Source organism: Gallinula chloropus (genome assembly GCF_964237585.1).
Source record: "Gallinula chloropus genome assembly, chromosome: 16".
NCBI classification, from domain to species: Eukaryota; Metazoa; Chordata; class Aves; order Gruiformes; family Rallidae; genus Gallinula; species Gallinula chloropus.
Genome location: NC_140101.1, coordinates 5,465,431 through 5,481,738, shown reverse-complemented (window position 1 = coordinate 5,481,738; position 16,308 = coordinate 5,465,431). Strand labels below are relative to the sequence as shown.

The window sequence follows — 16,308 nt, the reverse complement described above, 5'->3', positions numbered from 1 at the left end:
CGCACAGCACCGTTACCTCGTGCTTTCTTTCTGCTTTCCTCTCTAAGCCACCACCCCGACACCGCCGCTCCGATTCCTGGCGCGTTTCCCGAAGCCCCGGTCCCACACAAAGGGCTGGCACACGGCTGGTTTCTAGCCCGGAGCTCCCTGCGCGGCCAAGACAGGCGCGTCCGGGCGGGGGAACCCCGATGCGAGGGAGTCGCGCACTGTGCCCGGGAGCAGATCCGAGGTTGCCGGTCGGGTAGCGGGGCTGGCAGGGGCCGCTGCGGAACGGAACGGGGCTGGGCTGGACGGGCTCCGCGCTCCCTGGTCTCCGACCTCTGCGGATCCCGCGAGCCGCCCGGCTCCCTTCGCCGCATCCGGGTCCCGTGCCCCGCCCGGCCCTGCGCGCTGCCCGCCTGCGGTGCCCGGCGCAGCCGCCGGGGGCCGCCCGCTCCGCCGTGGTGCACGCCCCGCGGTGCCGGGGCCGGGCGGAGCCGTGCGGACGGGCCGTGCCGAGCCGTGCCGAGCCGGGGGCAGGAAGATGGCGAACGTGCAGCTGGAGTTCCAGGCTAGCGCCGGCGAGGCGGACCCGCAAAGCCGTCCGCTGCTCGTCCTGGGCCAGCTCCACAACCTCCACCGCCTGCCCTGGGCCCAGCTGCGGGGCAAGCTGCAGCCGCGGGTCACCGAGGAGGTGAGGCCGGGCCGCTGTGGGAGCGCGGTGTCCCCGTCCGTCGCACCCCCCCCTCCCCATCTACATTATACACACGCACATCCCCACACCCCCCCTGAGGCGGCGGCCCCGGCGCGGCGGAGAGCCCGGCTCCAAGCGGCCTCGTGGTACGGGGGAGGCTGGGGCTCGCCCGGCCTGCGGCTGCCTGCGCGGCGCCGGGCCTGCTGCGGTGGGGGGCCGGCGGGGAAGGAGCCTGCCGGGCCCGCGGGAGGGGAGCCTGACCTTGATCCCCAGAGCCGCGGGGATTTACCCCGCGAAACCCCCCCTGGAGCGACCCTTAACAGGGAAATGACGGGGAAACGATCCGGCCCCGGGGCCGCTCAGCGGGCCGGGCTCGGGGACAGCAGCAGGATCCAGGCAGGAGCCTGTTGCTACTGCGAGGGAACCCCCGGAGCCCTTCCCCGCCGGCGGGTGAAGAAGCACCGCGGCTTCTCCCACACCCCCGATGCCCACCTCGGCGGGTGGAAGGAACGTGCTTTGCTCTCCTCCGCGACGCGGGGATGAACGCAATTAGAGTAATTACCGAAACGCGCGTTCCCGGGGGCCAGATGGCCGGCGGCAGGCCGAGCCTCGCTGCCCGCGCAGGGCGGGCGGGATGGCAGCGCTTCCCCTGCCCTGCGCCGGGTACCGCGGTGGGGAGCGGGCCCGTGGCGGTGGTTTGGCGGCTTGCGGTGACGCGAGGAGGCTTTTAGGTGTTGGGGGGTTGAGGCTGTTGGGTTTTTTCCTAGTCTACTGAGTCTCTCATGATCAAATTTATGCTGCTTTTTTTGTTTGTTTTCAATTAAATTGCTGTGTGGAGCAGTAGCTGAGCACTGGTAGATCAGTGCATCTATTTATCACTAGGAAACCCGTCTCTGAAGCAGCCTTTGCGCTCGCTACGTGGTGAGGGTCTAAATTGTAATTCACATGGCTTGAAAGAGATGCTTGTAATGGAAAGCACGCTTGTATTTTGTGGTTAGTAAACAGTTTTGTTGTATTTCCCTGTCTCTTTTCGCCCTAGATGGTGCCGTGTTAAAGTGTGTGCACACAGAATCGTTTAGGTTGGAAAAGACCAACCACTAAAAAAGAGGAACATCTAAAACCCTGTAACTAGGGAGTGCCTAAATATAGTGGGAATGAGCTGGGAAGAAAAGTCTTTCTCTTTAAATTCTTGTTCTCTTCCCCAGATCTGGCAGTCTGCGCTAAGCACCCTGAACCCAAACCCCACGGACAGCTGTCCTCTCTACCTGAATTACGCCACTGTGGCCGCTTTGCCTTCCAGGGTCAGCCGGCACAATAGCCCATCTGCAGCTCAGTTCATCACCCGCCTGGTTAGAAATTGCCTTCCAGGAGGCGTCAACAGATGTATTGTTGTAAGTGGCTGTTTGAAAACGCTTCTGGTGATATGTCTAGTCAAGTATTTTCTCGACTTTTTGGGATTTTAGCTGTATCCAAGGAGACTGGAGGTGGGCAAGTTTTACCCATATAATTATGCTGACATTTATAAGTGGTTTTGAACTGACGCATAAACAAGACCGAACCATAACAGCTTATGCATGCTCAAGCAGTTGCAGGGAATTAAGCTTGGATATACATGGAATGTCTTCAACTGGGGATGTCCATGCAAAGGGAACTGATAGTCGCTTTTTTCAACTAGTATTTAAGACATTAGCACATGCTTTAGAAGGTTGACATAGCCCGCATGCAGGGTGCTATATTTACATTGCATAACCCATTTAAGGTGCCTTGTTTGCATTAGTGAGTTTTAAAAGTCTTAATGCAAATTAATGCTCCAGTGTGAGTCTTTTCCAGGACAAGCTCTTGGACTGCTTTGGTCATCTTCTGTATGAGCCTGATGAGTGTGCTATTTGTTTCTGTGGCTCCTCCAGATTAATTCAGATTTGTAGGTTGTTGGAGAAAGCTCACATAGTTGACGCCAGCAGCAAAATGTAATTACACTCTTTATTGGGAAAACTTATTTGCAAGAGTAATAACTCTACTTAAATGTTTTCCCTTATAGTTAACTTTGAGAATGTTTAACTGAAACTGCTTTCCATTGGTAATTTCTATAATGAACTTCAGAAAAATAGTTGACACGTTAAAAAGCTTCGGGTAAATATTGGCCACTGCATCCTCATACCATTTCTCTGTTTTGAATATGCATTGATGATTCCTATGCTTATTTGTCCTGACCTGTGTTAATTGCACTAATATAATTAAAGCAGTCCAGCTCCCTTGTCAGGATGTGTTAATTCCCACACAGTCAAGTCCAGCAGTGTAATTCATTTCTATATGGGAAACGAGCGAACCAGTGCAGTGTGGGGCTGTTCATACTGCCACCCATTCCACGCAAAACGTGACATATGAGTACATCTTGATTCAGACATCAGCTATTTCCAGCCCCCTCTTTTTTTTGCCTCTCTTCACCAATAGTATCACAGGCACCAGATCCTTTTAAATGCAATCTTCCACATCCCTAATGTTGTCTTGACTTGTTTGGCTTCTGGATGGTGTTTCAGATGGTCTGTGAGCGGTCTGAAGTCTTCGCTTCTGCTTGTGCATTGGCCAGGGCTTTCCCCTTGTTCACACATCGCTCCAGTGCATCCAGACGCACAGAAAAGAAGACGGTAACGGTGGAGTTCTTCCTGGTCGGACAAAACAATGGACCAATAGAAGTGGCAACACTTAAAGTAAGTTTGGGGGTTTTCCACCATCAGTTGTTTCTGTTATTCCCTGAAATACATTTTTTCTTTAATTTGTTGCATGCAGAAATACATGTGTCTCGGGCTACGTTTGGAATAGGTGTGGTATCTAAGGTAATAAACTATCATAGGTCAAAGTTCATTGGGATTGATGAGCTCACAGCACCTGTGAGTAGAAATACTGAACATACTACTGCAGCAAAGGCTGAAGATGTTGCTCAGAACTTAGATTTCAGGGGTGAAAACCCCAAACAAGTCACACAAGGGCAAAATCTATATGTGGTTGTGCAGGTGACTCTTACAGTGAACTCACTAGCAGTTGCTTATTCTGCAATCGCATATGGCCTCTGCTTTTTCTGTCTGATGGAACTCTTTGGCTGAGTTTTTCTAGCAGAGCTAGGGAACATAGCAGAAACAGTACAGCTTGGAGATGAGCTATATATAACAGTTTCCAACTCAAACCATTCTGGCTAAATATGTCCAGGTTGTCTTTCAGTAGCAGGTACTCGAGGACTGTTTCCCTTGCATGTGACTATTATAGAGAGGAAACTATAACAAGTAACTTTTAGCATGGTAGGTGATTCCTCTTTGAGATGCTAACTTAGAAGCTGTTCCAAGGTTTGCACTTCAGCTCTTGGGCAACTTCCTGGTCAGTGCTCCAGGTTCTGTGCTTTGGTACAGATGGACACTCACTGAGCTGGTCAGCCAGTGACTGGTTATACAAATCCCTCCAAAAGTGTTGGCAGTGGATTTGACAAAGGAGGCAGTGCTGCTGCATTTGAAATTCTCAGAATTGCAGCTTTAAGGGGTTTTTTTTTTTCAATTTCAGTATCTTACCCTCTGTAGCTTTCCCTTACTCTACAGTTGCATTGGCTGCAGCAAACGGTGTCAGATCAGTTTTCAGGAAGGTGACAGACGTGCTGTGAGTACAACTGTTGATCACTCAATTTTTCCATGCCCCAAATAAGAAAAAAGCCATGGCTGGTGTCAAAAACAGTTCCTTCAGATAGGTAGATTCCAAACCATTTGGGTTATTTATAACTACAAAACAAAGTGGTTTCTACCTCACATTCTTCCCCTTTGGTATCAATGCCAAAACTATGACTGGCTTCTTCCTAGCCAACCTAAATTCACCCAGCACCAGACAGCTAATGGAGAGCATGGAAGAGGAATGCAGTAGTGTTTTTTTAGCTGAACCTTGGCGTGTTGCTGTATTTTACACCTACTGCATTGTCCAGAATATGTTATGGTGAGGACTGGAAGGTCCTGTCAGTTTTACAAGGCTGCTGTTATCCAGGTTCTCTCGTGTATCCTGGAAGCCAAACCAGGCAGAGCTTATTTTTATAAGTCCAATTATTTCCCTCGGACTTGACCTTTGGGTTAGAGCACCCCCATTTACCTGCACGGCCTTAATGGTGAATCACTTCAAACCTAGCTTGGCTCCTGAGAAGGTCCTTCTCCCATTAGGGGAAGTAAAGCAATCAAAAATAATTGTAGGGAATCGGGCACCATTCCAAAGCAAGCCAAGGTTTATGAGCCTGCTGGGGTGCAGAACGTACGGAGTCCTTAGGCCAGTCCAGCCAAGCCAAACTTCAGACACCTCAGCACGAATAACTAACCAACACATCAGATTCCTTTGAAACCCATCTTGACTTGTGCTGTGTGTGGCCCTCAGTGTAGTGTGGCTACTGGAGAGCTTGAACAAAGCTTCCTTCCACCTAGGCATTTTGTTTTGAGTTGATTCAGGAGTTAAGAATCAAAGCTTAGTTGCCAACACCCCCGATGTCCTTTCTGCCAGGAGGGTCCTTCTCTCAGGAAGCAGCCTTGGCGTGCTCGCTGTGGACCATTTTGATTCCACTCTTGCACAGATAAGTTTTACTCAGTCCAGGTGAGGTTCAGTCCGTTGTGCCACAGGAATGAGGAAGCAGATGCACACATATTGTAAACAAATATTAAATAGTCTGCATTCCTTATGGGACTACCATATAGAATGTAGCAATCTTTACTGCCCTCAGCCGCTCCACGGGCCATGTATAAATCCTGCACTTTCCCATGTTATACATTGTATGATCTCTGCAGGTTTCCAGCCCAAGCAGCCTCCCTATTCAATGTGGCTTCATGAATTGGCTTCCTCTTATCTTTTTTCCCTCCACCTCACATTGCCTTATTGGTCTCCCTTTGACAGTGGAGAAGGCTCTTAATTGTGCAATATCAATTCACTGTGGGGAGGAATAGAGTTGCTTAGAAATTAGAGCACAGGGAAAAATAACACATAGAAAAAAATGATGGTTATCTTGGTTGATGTCATTTCATGCTGCACAACTGCCTGTGATCAGTTGCAGTTAAGCAGTAATGTGCTCCAGAGGAACCATGCATCTGCTACAGGCTGTGTAGGACTGAATGCAAAGCTGTACAGAAAACCAGCCCAGGGCCAGTTTTCAGGTGTCCTCACTTCTTTTTGCAGTGCCTGGCAAGTGCTACAGAAGGAGTCAGGCTGGCTGCTCGAATTGTGGACACCCCATGCAATGAGATGAACACAGATAACTTCCTGGAGGTAGGTAATACATCTGATGAGTAAGACTTACTACTTGTAAGTCTAGACTGTGGTAATCAAAACTACTGTTGCCATCTCTTAGCAAAACCTGTATGTCAGCAGAGGGAAGCACGTCAAAGAACCTGTCCAGGGATGCTGAGGCTGTTTCTTTGACCTTTTATATTTCATAGAACTCTGCTAAGTTGGAAGGAGGTGGAGCATAAAGCTTGGGGTAGGGCACTGGGGGTCAGAAGATATGAATTCTTGATTTGATCATGACATTGGCTTCTCTGCCAGTGCTAACGTGGTCTTAAGCCCGATGCTGTAAAACTTTCTGAAATTATGGGACAGAAGTTGACGTGTTTCCAAGTGAATTTTATCCTAAAGATCTGTGAAGCTGTTAAGAATGAAAATATTCCTGCCCTATTGCATCATGAGCTGATAGAGGGAACAGCTGGCCTTTACCTCTGAAGATTTGTGTTATTGGCGGAGCTTAAAGGTCAGATTTGTGTTTCATGCCATAGTAGGTCAGGGATGTCTCAGTGGAATTGGGCCATTGGAAAGCCAGCGCCGCTCCCAAAACTGTGAATGTTTGTATCTGCATGCACACAGAAATCACACAGAACCCTTTCATGGATACCCATATGTGTGGAAAGACACTAATGATGACTGACAGTGTCCTTTTTCTTTTAATGATTAAGGAAATCAAAAGAGTTGGAAAGGATCTTGGGATTACTCCTACCATTATTCGAGATGAGGAGCTGAGAGAGAGAGGCTTTGGAGGTATATCTTGTTGAAAATACAGCTTTTTTCCTAGCAGTTAATTGGAATGTTTTTCCATCTCCATTGTAATGTTTTCTTGCACGTTTTTGAAACAGTTTCATTGCCCATAGTATTCCAATATGTTTTACAGAAAATAGCCACGTATTCCCCCCCCCCAGTCATTTTTATTCTTCCCCATGGTCAGTTTAATTCTCTGTTTTTCAGGTATCTATGGAGTTGGCAAGGCAGCTCTGCATCCTCCAGCCCTGGCTGTTCTCAGTCATACTCCAGATGGTGCTACACAGACCATTGCATGGGTGGGCAAAGGTATTGTGTATGACACTGGAGGACTCAGCATTAAGGGAAAGGTATGTGAGCACTTCTTGTTCTGCTGCCTTTGCTCACAGTGTTGTTTTCTGATGGAAATAATTCAGTTAATGTCAGTAGGAAACCAGAGTGTATTTATTTAAACAAACACTCCATCTGCTGTCATCCATAAAGACAGAAACTCTCAGGGGAGAAGACTGAATAGGTTTCAAGGAACATTTTACTGAGCAGTTAAATTGCTACCTGATCTCTTGCCCTCTAAGTATTTCCCACTTCTAGGAAAAAAGCTAAAACCAAACATATTTTTTAATTTATGATTTTACAGATAGGTCCAGAACTCATTTGAGTTGGTCTCAGTGCAGATCTTATAAATAACTTTTTTCTTTTGCAACAAATTAGTAACAGAGCTTCAGTACTTTCCAATTCTTAGGCAAGAAACCAATAAGCAGATGCATGTGCTCTGTGTTTCTGTTATGGCTCAGCACTGTCAAGACCAGAGTTACAGAAGCATTAGAAATACTAGTTTTAGCAGGCATTACTGCAAAATTATCATTTTTTTAAAAAAAATTAAATAAAAATGTATGGTTCTGTTTAAACAGACTACTATGCCTGGAATGAAACGAGACTGTGGTGGAGCAGCTGCTATTTTGGGTGCCTTCAAAGCCACTGTAAAGCAAGTAAGTAAAATGTATTAATTGATATCATGTATCCCAGCATTGCCAAGGAGCAGTCTAGCTTTTGGATGTATTCCCAGAGATGGGGGCCAGTCTAATCTTGAAGTTCTGACCTGCCACTGCCATTAGTGATCTTGAGCCCCTCTGTTCTTCATGCTATTTCAGGAAATTACTTAAAATCTTTACTGGGATCTTGAGAATTGTGAGAAATAGCTTTCATGCCTTCTTTCTTTTTTTTTTTTTTTTAGAGTATTTCTTGAATTTCAGGGTTTCTTCAGCAGACTGAGTGGTTTCTAGTTCCTTGAATCAGATTTATACTTGAGTTACCCAGTGCTGATTTTGTTTAAGCTGTGGGATTTGGGGCAGCTGTCGTCCCCTTCACAAAGGAGGGGATGAGTGACTCTGGGATATGAAGTCTGTCCATGTTCCAAGTCCTGTGCCAGTTCTAATATTAACCTGCTGGGGAAGTGGCAGCTCTAGTCGCATCAGGAGAGGCTTGTTGGTTTGTCTCTGTGGTCAGAAAGGAGTAGGGGAGCTGAGAAGCAGCCAGTTATGGAAATAAGAATTGAAAAAATGCATGCAGCACTTCAACAATATGAACTGGGGAAAAGAAGTGGCTGTTGCCAATAAAACTCTGCCCTCTCCACAAATCCAGTGACTGAGTCTTGCTGACAGAGCAGCTATTACCTCCAAGGAGTATCCAAAGTTCAAAGAACATTTACTGCTGCAGATTAATGCATAGATCTGATGGAAGCTTTGTCCAGGGAATGATTGGTGCCAAATTCCCATTTCTCAACAGTTTAGCTCTGTGCCTTGGCCCTAAGCAGCATGTTTGATGTGGAAAGATTGTAAACTTCACAGTTATTTGCAGAGACTTAAAATTGAAAACAGATTTGTGAGCTGCATCTTGGGCAGAACAGCTAGCTTTCCATAACAAAGTCCTTCAGAACGTTACACGAGGGACAAGAAGATCAGAATGCCTCAGAAAGCATTTGTGAGGGACAGCAGCTAGAACAGCTTTGGGACAGTCTGGGCAAGCCCTGGATCTGGTGGGTTCTCACTGTGTAATTTTACAACCTCGTGTAAGAAGATCTGTTAGTGAAATCCCTGCAGAAACTGTACTTGGGCAGGGGAAAGAATATGTTGCTGTTACTGTTTTAGGACTTTTTAAAAATTGTTTTTAAGAATAATACAAAGCTGTGAGAGGTTTAAATTAGTTAAGCTCTGTCAGAGAGACTGGAGTTGGGAATATGTGTTGGATAGAGAGCTCAGCGGGAAGAGGGGCAGAGGTTATTATCTATCTTATGTGCCTACATGCTGTTCAACAGGCTTACAACATGATGTAAAAAGGCTTTGGGTAGCAAAATAAAGCAAGTGATTTTTTTCCTAGAAAGATGCATTTCATCTGTTGTGAGGTTTCCAAAAGAAGGGAGAAGAAAAAAACCATTAAGTTTTTTAAATTCTCCTTGAACCTGTGTGTTGTCACAGTGAATCCTGCTCTGGAAGAGCTACAGACAGAATGAGATTTGGGAAAAGGCAACTGATACCTGAAGCAGGTTTTTGACAGTAGATGAACCACATCTCCAGCTTGGGGGGAGGAATATTTTGGTGCAGTCCAGTGAGAGCTCATGGATTGAGTGTGGGGTTTTGCTGCACAGACTGTCTTAGAAGAGCAAAGGCTCATAGATGGATCCCATCAACAATGCTGTTGGCCCACTGGCTGGACTAGAAATTGCAAAGTTACTTTATAGCTTCTAGATGCTTCCTGTCATTTTGAAAGATTTTGATTGATGTATTTTCCCTTTAGACTTCAGAACGTGAGCTGATTCAGCAAGTCCAGATTCCTTCAGCTGGGGCATTTTTGTCAAGAGTTTAACAGAGAATCTGACCTTGGTTTCCCTAGGAATTTGATGGGTTTAAGGTTAGCTGTCCCTGTTGACAAGGAACTATGCTTTTATATGTTAAACGCTGCTGTCTCCCTTTCTGTTCCTTGGACCTCTTCACACAGTGCAGCCGTTGTGTAAATAAAATCATCATACGGTTTAAAATATCATCCATAACCATGTAAGTGGTTGATGTTAGACCAAAGTAAACCAGAATGGGATATGCCAGGAGAGTGGAGGCTAAGGGTGGGTGGGTGGGGAAACCCAACAAACCCAAAACCACCACAACATACAGGCACCCAACTCTCCCCCAAAATAAACCTCACCCAAATTCATCTTAGTCGTGGATATTTTTGGTTTTAGATGGGAAAAGAGAGGATAGATCTGGTAGCATGTATCTGACCTGTGGTGAAGGTGGATGCTGAAGGGCAGCAAGCTGTATTGGTGGCAGCTGGGAGGTTCACTGAGACACACAGTACTGCCACATTCCAGGACTGGAACTTGGATAACCATCCAAATTACTTTTCAACACGATTCTCAGAGGTGGAATCCGTTCACCTGGGGTTGTTTTTTTAGGGAAAGCACAGTTCACAAATGGCTGCATATCAGCATTTATTACTGCCATCATTTTCCACTCCTACTCTAGGCTCTTCCCCACTGTGGCAGAAATGATGGGAAGGAGCTCCGTTTCTGATATGGCCCCAGTTGTATCTTTGTTGTTACTGGAGACTCAGTAAAAGCAGTGGAAAATTTAGGGTTTGGAAAAGCATCCCAAACATCCTGACTGGGTGTGTAATGTCCTTGCATGAACCTCTGTAATTGTCACATTGAAAGCATCCATTGCTTGGACTTTTCCACTGTGGCTACGAAAAGTGTAGGAGTTACACAGTCTGGACCTTGTTGCTTGTGATCTCTGTTGTAAGTCAGTGGTAGGTTTGTATTAAAATTAGTTGAGTAAAGCTTTGCATCTAAAGGTTTGCATCTTTGGAGAAGTGTTCTGCTGGTTTTCACACAGGGATGCTGTAGGTTAGTGCCTTGGGTTTGGTTTTGGTGAGCTTGGCAGTTTCTAGCGAGCTCAGTGGGCTTTGGAGTTGTGAAGCTCTTCCTGGAGCTGGCTGTAGAGAGCTGAACTTGCCCTTCCCAGAGAATGAGGTTTGACTAGATGTAACACCTTCCAGTTGTAGCTGCATACTGCATATAAAAGATGTTTTAATTCAGATACTTTGCCACTGGGAGACTGTACTGATCACTGCTTAATTGCTGAGGGCTTTGTAGGTCCCTTGCCCATTTGCCTGTCACATGCACACAGGCTTTTATTTACTCTCTGGTGAGAACTCTAAAACCAGTATTAGGTGTTACCTCCTTACCTGCTTTCTATAGCTCTTGGGCTCAGCTTCAAGACACTGGATGTTCCACACAGGTTTCCCATGTAATTAATGGCATTGCTGTCCAGAAGCCATAATCCCTCACTGATTCTAGTCCTGATAAATTCACTTGATGTGAATGAAATCCCATTTCTCTTCTGTTGTTGTTACAGGGTTTTAAAGACAATCTTCATGCTGTTTTTTGTTTGGCTGAGAATGCAGTCGGACCTTGTGCAACAAGACCTGATGACATTCACATCCTTTACTCTGGAAAGTAAGATTATATCTGTCTTTACACAGAAACATTGAGGGGAACCATCATCTTTGGTTCAGTTTATCTTAGTGCCATACAGATTGTGAACCTGTCCCTAAATATTGATAATAATATTTCAGACAGCAGTAGTAGTGAGTTTTAAGTGTGTTTAGAGTTTCTGTGGGTATGTAAATATACATCAAAGTACATATAATGTGTCATGAGCTTAAGGTTCCTTAAAGCACTTGGTTTTCAGTGCTTTTCCCAGTACAGTGAGTTGTCTGTGTAGTCTGTTGCCTCAGTCGCAGAGAGAGGCTACTGTTGTAGATGGATCTGTTGGGTTTAAGCAGAGCCTGATACCTCTCTGTACAGCAGGGATCTGTAAAATCCCAGTTTGACATGCTGGGCATTATCTAGCCCAGCAGGAAGGCCTGACCATGTGGGCAATGCTATTCTAACCCTCCTCTGTGTGTGCAACAAACAGCCATACAGACTTGCAGTGACAAATAAGAAACCACAGGAGGATGGAGTTTGCCTTCTTGTCCCCTATTTTAGCCCAGACAGATGAGTCTTAACTTCCAGCCTGAAGCGCCGTCATATTAAACACACTCTCCTCTTCCTAGAACTGTGGAAATCAATAACACTGATGCAGAAGGTAGACTGATCCTGGCTGATGGAGTAGCTTATGCCTGCAAAGACCTTGGAGCTGATATAATTCTTGACATGGCCACTCTTACTGGAGCTCAGGTACTGATGCAGCGGGCAGGGGGTGCATCCTTCTACTTGATGTGCATTGCACGCTGCTTCCTCTCGGTCCTGCTAGGCTTTGGGGGAGAGCAGATACCATGAACTCTTGTGCCTGGCACTGGCTTCCTAACCTTGTGCAAGAGGAAGTTGCCAGCAGCAACCCCAGCCAACTGTGGCACTGTGTGCACGTGATGTGTGTTGTGAATTTGTTGCCTTCATAACCATGGTACCCAGATGGGGCGGGTTTTGTCCTTTATGTGACTTTTTTGCTTTTAAGTACTTAGAGAAAAAGTAGTATTCTTCTGAGGAGGAGGTTACCAGCTGATGGAAGCAATCCAGTATTTAATGTTTGCAATTCAGTAGCTTTACAATTAGTAGAACTGATTCCATGACAGTGATGAGGAGTTTTCTCGTCTGTGAAATGACTTGCAGTGTAAGTCATACACCGAATGGGACAAGGGTTCAAATCTCTTGAAATCTGTTCCTGTTCTGTAGAAGGTTATTATGATGAGCAGTGATTCTTGTGCTTTAATTTTCTAGAAAATTAATTGGTCAGGGGGAGAAATGGTGGCAAATTTTAGAAGGATGAATGTTGCAGGGATTGGTGTTAACATCAACCCTTTGAAAGTTTCCCATCATTGTCCTACTGGAAAACTGGTGTGCTGGTGGCTTCTGGGTTTTGTACATTTGGAAGGAAGCAACCTTTCCAATGAATGAGGATGTTAGGTTCAGACTGTTGTGTGATTGACACACGTTGCTGGGGTATCCTTTAGGTGTGTGTTGGATGTTTTGTTTATAATTCGTTGCTGATTTATTTCTGAGGAGAAATAATTGTAAAATGATATTTGCTTGGTCAGTAACTAAAGAAATATTTTTGTGGGACAGTGGTTTGAATAAGCCAGACAAATGCAGACTGTTTCACTGCAGAGTGGCTTTTCAAACATAGAAGAAGATTCAACAGAAGCTCCAGCATCTTTGTCTACACTTGTACTGCTGCCTTCTCGTAAAGTAGTTTTGAAGTGGTTTTTGCTTGGTGGTTTGGTGAGGTGGAAAACAGCTGCTAATGCTGAGGGTATTATAGCACTCAGCACAGTCAAGATGAGTCCTTCCTGATTTTGCCTTGCATCTCACTAGGGAATTGCTACAGGAAAGTATCATGCTGCTGTCCTTACCAATAATGAAGAGTGGGAGAAGGCTTGTGTTAAAGCTGGCAGGAACTGTGGAGACTTGGTCCATCCTCTTGTGTACTGTCCTGAGCTCCACTTCAGCGAATTTACCTCAGCTGTAGCTGATATGAAGAACTCTGTGGCAGTAAGATTCTTTTTCGTTAAACTTTATTTATCACATAAAATTGTGTGTTTTCTAGGTAATGTGCTTGCCTGTGGATAGCTGGCTGAAAGCTCTTCACAAGTGTTGGTTTTAAATGGGGTAGCCTGTATCTTTGGGCTGCGTGCCTTTTAAGAATGGCCCTAAGATGAATATCAGCTTCCTGGATGGAGACTGTGTAAGACATAAAGACAAGTGTTCCTGAGATCATATATAACCAGCAGAAACAGTAACTGGGAATGCAGAAACCGGGAAATTGAGGACAGAGGCCTCAGGAGGATTGCTGCAGCTGCTTTTGCTGTGTGTGAGAGTTGCAATGTGTGCTGAGTTCCAAAAGCACTGCAGAAAGGAGCTTGGGTGGGAGAGGACTCGAGGAGGGCCAGACTGCTCCCAGGGCTTCAGTCAGAGGACTGACAGTTGGTTCGCAGGACTCGGCGTTACGGCCGTTCGTTAAGCTCTGAACTAGATTTGCATAACTGTCTATTCTGTGACAAGAATAAAACACTGATGTTTCTCTTCCTGCAAGGACCAACTGTATTTTTATTATTTCTACAGGATCGAGACAATACTCCAAGTTCCTGTGCTGGGCTCTTCATTGCGTCTCACATTGGCTTTGACTGGCCTGGAGTCTGGGTCCATGTGGACATTGCTGCACCTGTTCATGCAGTGAGTATGTTCATATGACTCCTGACACCTTCATGGGCCAATGAACTGGGTGAAGAAAACTGCTTGGGCCTGCAGATCCCCTGAATTCTGTGCCATCAGTTAGGGGAAAAGTTCTTTAGAAAAGCATTGACACTTCATCTGTGTTGGGGATTTCTGTGATTTGGTAACTTCACCTCTTTGTATTTTTCATTTTGGTTTTAAAATATTCTAACAGTCCCTTTAGTCAGAAACATCTGTATCATTGTAAACTTTGACAGCTTTTGCCTGCTGCTCGTTCCCAGTGGGAACCCTAGCCTTCCATTCCCACCCATACCATTCTAAGGGGATTGACCAGAGTTGACCATCTGCCTGCTGACCTGCAGCAGAGAAAATACTTGCTTGCTCATGGGGGATTTCCCCATCTCCCTTGGATAGAACTTAAGTATATTCTTTTTTCCTAAAAACCAGACCAACTTACTCCCCCTGCCTCTTTTTTTTTTTTTTTTATTTTAAACCCAGCTTCCTCAGCTCATACTCCAAATGCATACTCCTGATGGTTGGAACATTCTATACCCTGAACAGCACTAGCATAAATCCACGCTTGAGTCACTGTGAGCTGTGTTCTCATGTGAATCATCCGATGTGTTGGTTTAATCTAACCAGGGGAGATTCCCAAAGCCATAAGGGTGCAGAAGGACAAGCAGATCATACCTGCCAAGGGCCCCAAGTATTCACTCTGGTCATGACCCGTGGCTGCTCTTACTGAGGAAGTTAAAACTGGATTCAGATTATACAACCTGAAGTGTGAACTGACTGTTTTTATTTTTTATTTTTCCTAGGGTGAACGAGCTACTGGCTATGGTGTGGCTTTGTTGCTCTCCCTGTTCGGAGGGGCATCTGAAGACCCTTTGCTAAACATGGTGTCCCCTCTAGGGTGCAATGGAGACTCTCCTGCTGAGGATATGGAGAGGGATTCGAAACGGCGGCGCCTGGTTTGACGCGCCCCAGCCCGCAGTGACGGGGTGTGTGGGTTACCTCACTTTGCACTGATTCCTTCTCAAGCAATGAAAATGTCACACATGGGAAATTGCCATTTTTTTTTTTACTATCGTGATAAGATTTATTACTTGTTTCTGATAAAAACAGCCTGATTTCTTGTTGGGTTTTCATTTTTTTTTAAATTATTGGTGCACACAGTTGCTGAAGAACATCAGTGGGGCAGAGTCCAGGCTCAACTAACTGTGCCAGGAAGAGGGCGCATCCCCCTGAGCTCCTCACAGAACCTAACTAAGTGCATTAATGCATGAGAAGCTCTCTCTAATCTGAAGAAGCAACTGCAGCTATTGCTTACAAAGCCTTCTGAATTACGTATTACATGTGAGGTTTTATCAGATGTTTCTGCAGGCCCCACTACATCTCCGAAAATGGGACGAGGAAAAAAAACCTCAGTAGACTTGGCTTATTCAGTGACAATTTAGCTTAGCAGCAAAGGGGATGGAATGAGAAGAGGCCTATGGTTTTAACAAGGTGCTGTTTCCGCATGTTTAATGTTTTTCTGACCAGTTAAAATCAGCAAAGAATGGTCCAGAACATATCTCTATGTAAATCTTTCACATGCAGATTACAGAATGTATTCATGTTAAATGAGGAAAAAAAATAGGGGACTGTGATTGAGTAAAATTGGTTTACAAAGCAGAGTGGCTTCTTGCCACTTAATAAATTTATTATTATTAAAGCAGCTTACATATCCCTTGTGGCGTTTCATGGTGTTATTTACATGTCTGAGAACACAGAGTGCTTCAGGAGACTGTGTGCAACATCATTACTCTGTTCAAATTCCTTTTCCCAGCACTCTCACATCTGAAAGCAGGTGTGAGGGAGTAAGGGCTTGTACTGAATGGTGTGGGGCAGTTCTGAAGGACTCACACTGATTCACTTGGTTAGTTTGATTCAGCAGTAAGCAGAGATGCATCGATTAGTTTCCGTGTAGAACAGTTACACTGAGCTTACAAGCACTAGTTTGGCTGGGACGCCCACAGAAAATGACTTGCCCCAGTTTATGTAATGTCAGCAGCAGAGTTGGGAACAGAGTGACCAACTTTTAATCAGGGCTGGTCCCTGCCCAGTGGTTCAAGCGTCAGCCTTTGGAAAGGTTTCTTGGCTCAACCAGAGCACTGACAATGAAAAATCCCACCCAGCACATGCTTTTGGCTGTACTACAGATAAAGTCAGGCTGAGTCGTGATGAATTACACCTTTCCCTGTGTTGGAGGTGATCTCTGGAGGGAACTGGTCCTTGGTTTTAGGTGGTGTTCCAACAATGAGGTACACATCTGGTTTAGGCATGGGTCTTTTTGATTAAAGACTGCATGGAAAGTTTAATGCTGCAGGGAGAAGAAAGC

The 16,308-nt window shown here is 45.6% G+C and overlaps 1 protein-coding gene across 1 annotated transcript; it reads left to right on the top strand.

Moving 5' to 3' along the window:
* The first annotated feature begins 494 nt into the window (after positions 1 to 494).
* Positions 495 to 15,660, top strand: NPEPL1 (aminopeptidase like 1). Its single transcript, XM_084271608.1, has 12 exons — positions 495 to 673; positions 1,879 to 2,064; positions 3,211 to 3,381; positions 5,858 to 5,947; positions 6,628 to 6,709; positions 6,914 to 7,056; positions 7,615 to 7,692; positions 11,110 to 11,210; positions 11,813 to 11,936; positions 13,071 to 13,247; positions 13,818 to 13,928; positions 14,747 to 15,660. The coding sequence occupies exons 1-12, from the start codon at positions 524 to 526 to the stop codon at positions 14,903 to 14,905; spliced, it is 1,572 nt and encodes a 523-aa protein (XP_084127734.1). The 5' UTR covers positions 495 to 523; the 3' UTR covers positions 14,906 to 15,660.
* The last annotated feature ends 648 nt before the right edge of the window (positions 15,661 to 16,308 follow it).

What these genes read in the sequence shown, in the direction of transcription:
- NPEPL1 (XM_084271608.1), top strand. Translation starts at nt 524, where the DNA reads ATGGCGAACGTGCAGCTGGAGTTCCAGGCTAGCGCCGGCGAGGCGGAC. An exon ending in CCACTCTTACTGGAGCTCAG is followed by an intron (nt 11,937 to 13,070) that starts GTACTGATGCAG and finishes GCATCTCACTAG; the next exon opens with GGAATTGCTACAGGAAAGTA. An exon ending in TTGCTGCACCTGTTCATGCA is followed by an intron (nt 13,929 to 14,746) that starts GTGAGTATGTTC and finishes TATTTTTCCTAG; the next exon opens with GGTGAACGAGCTACTGGCTA.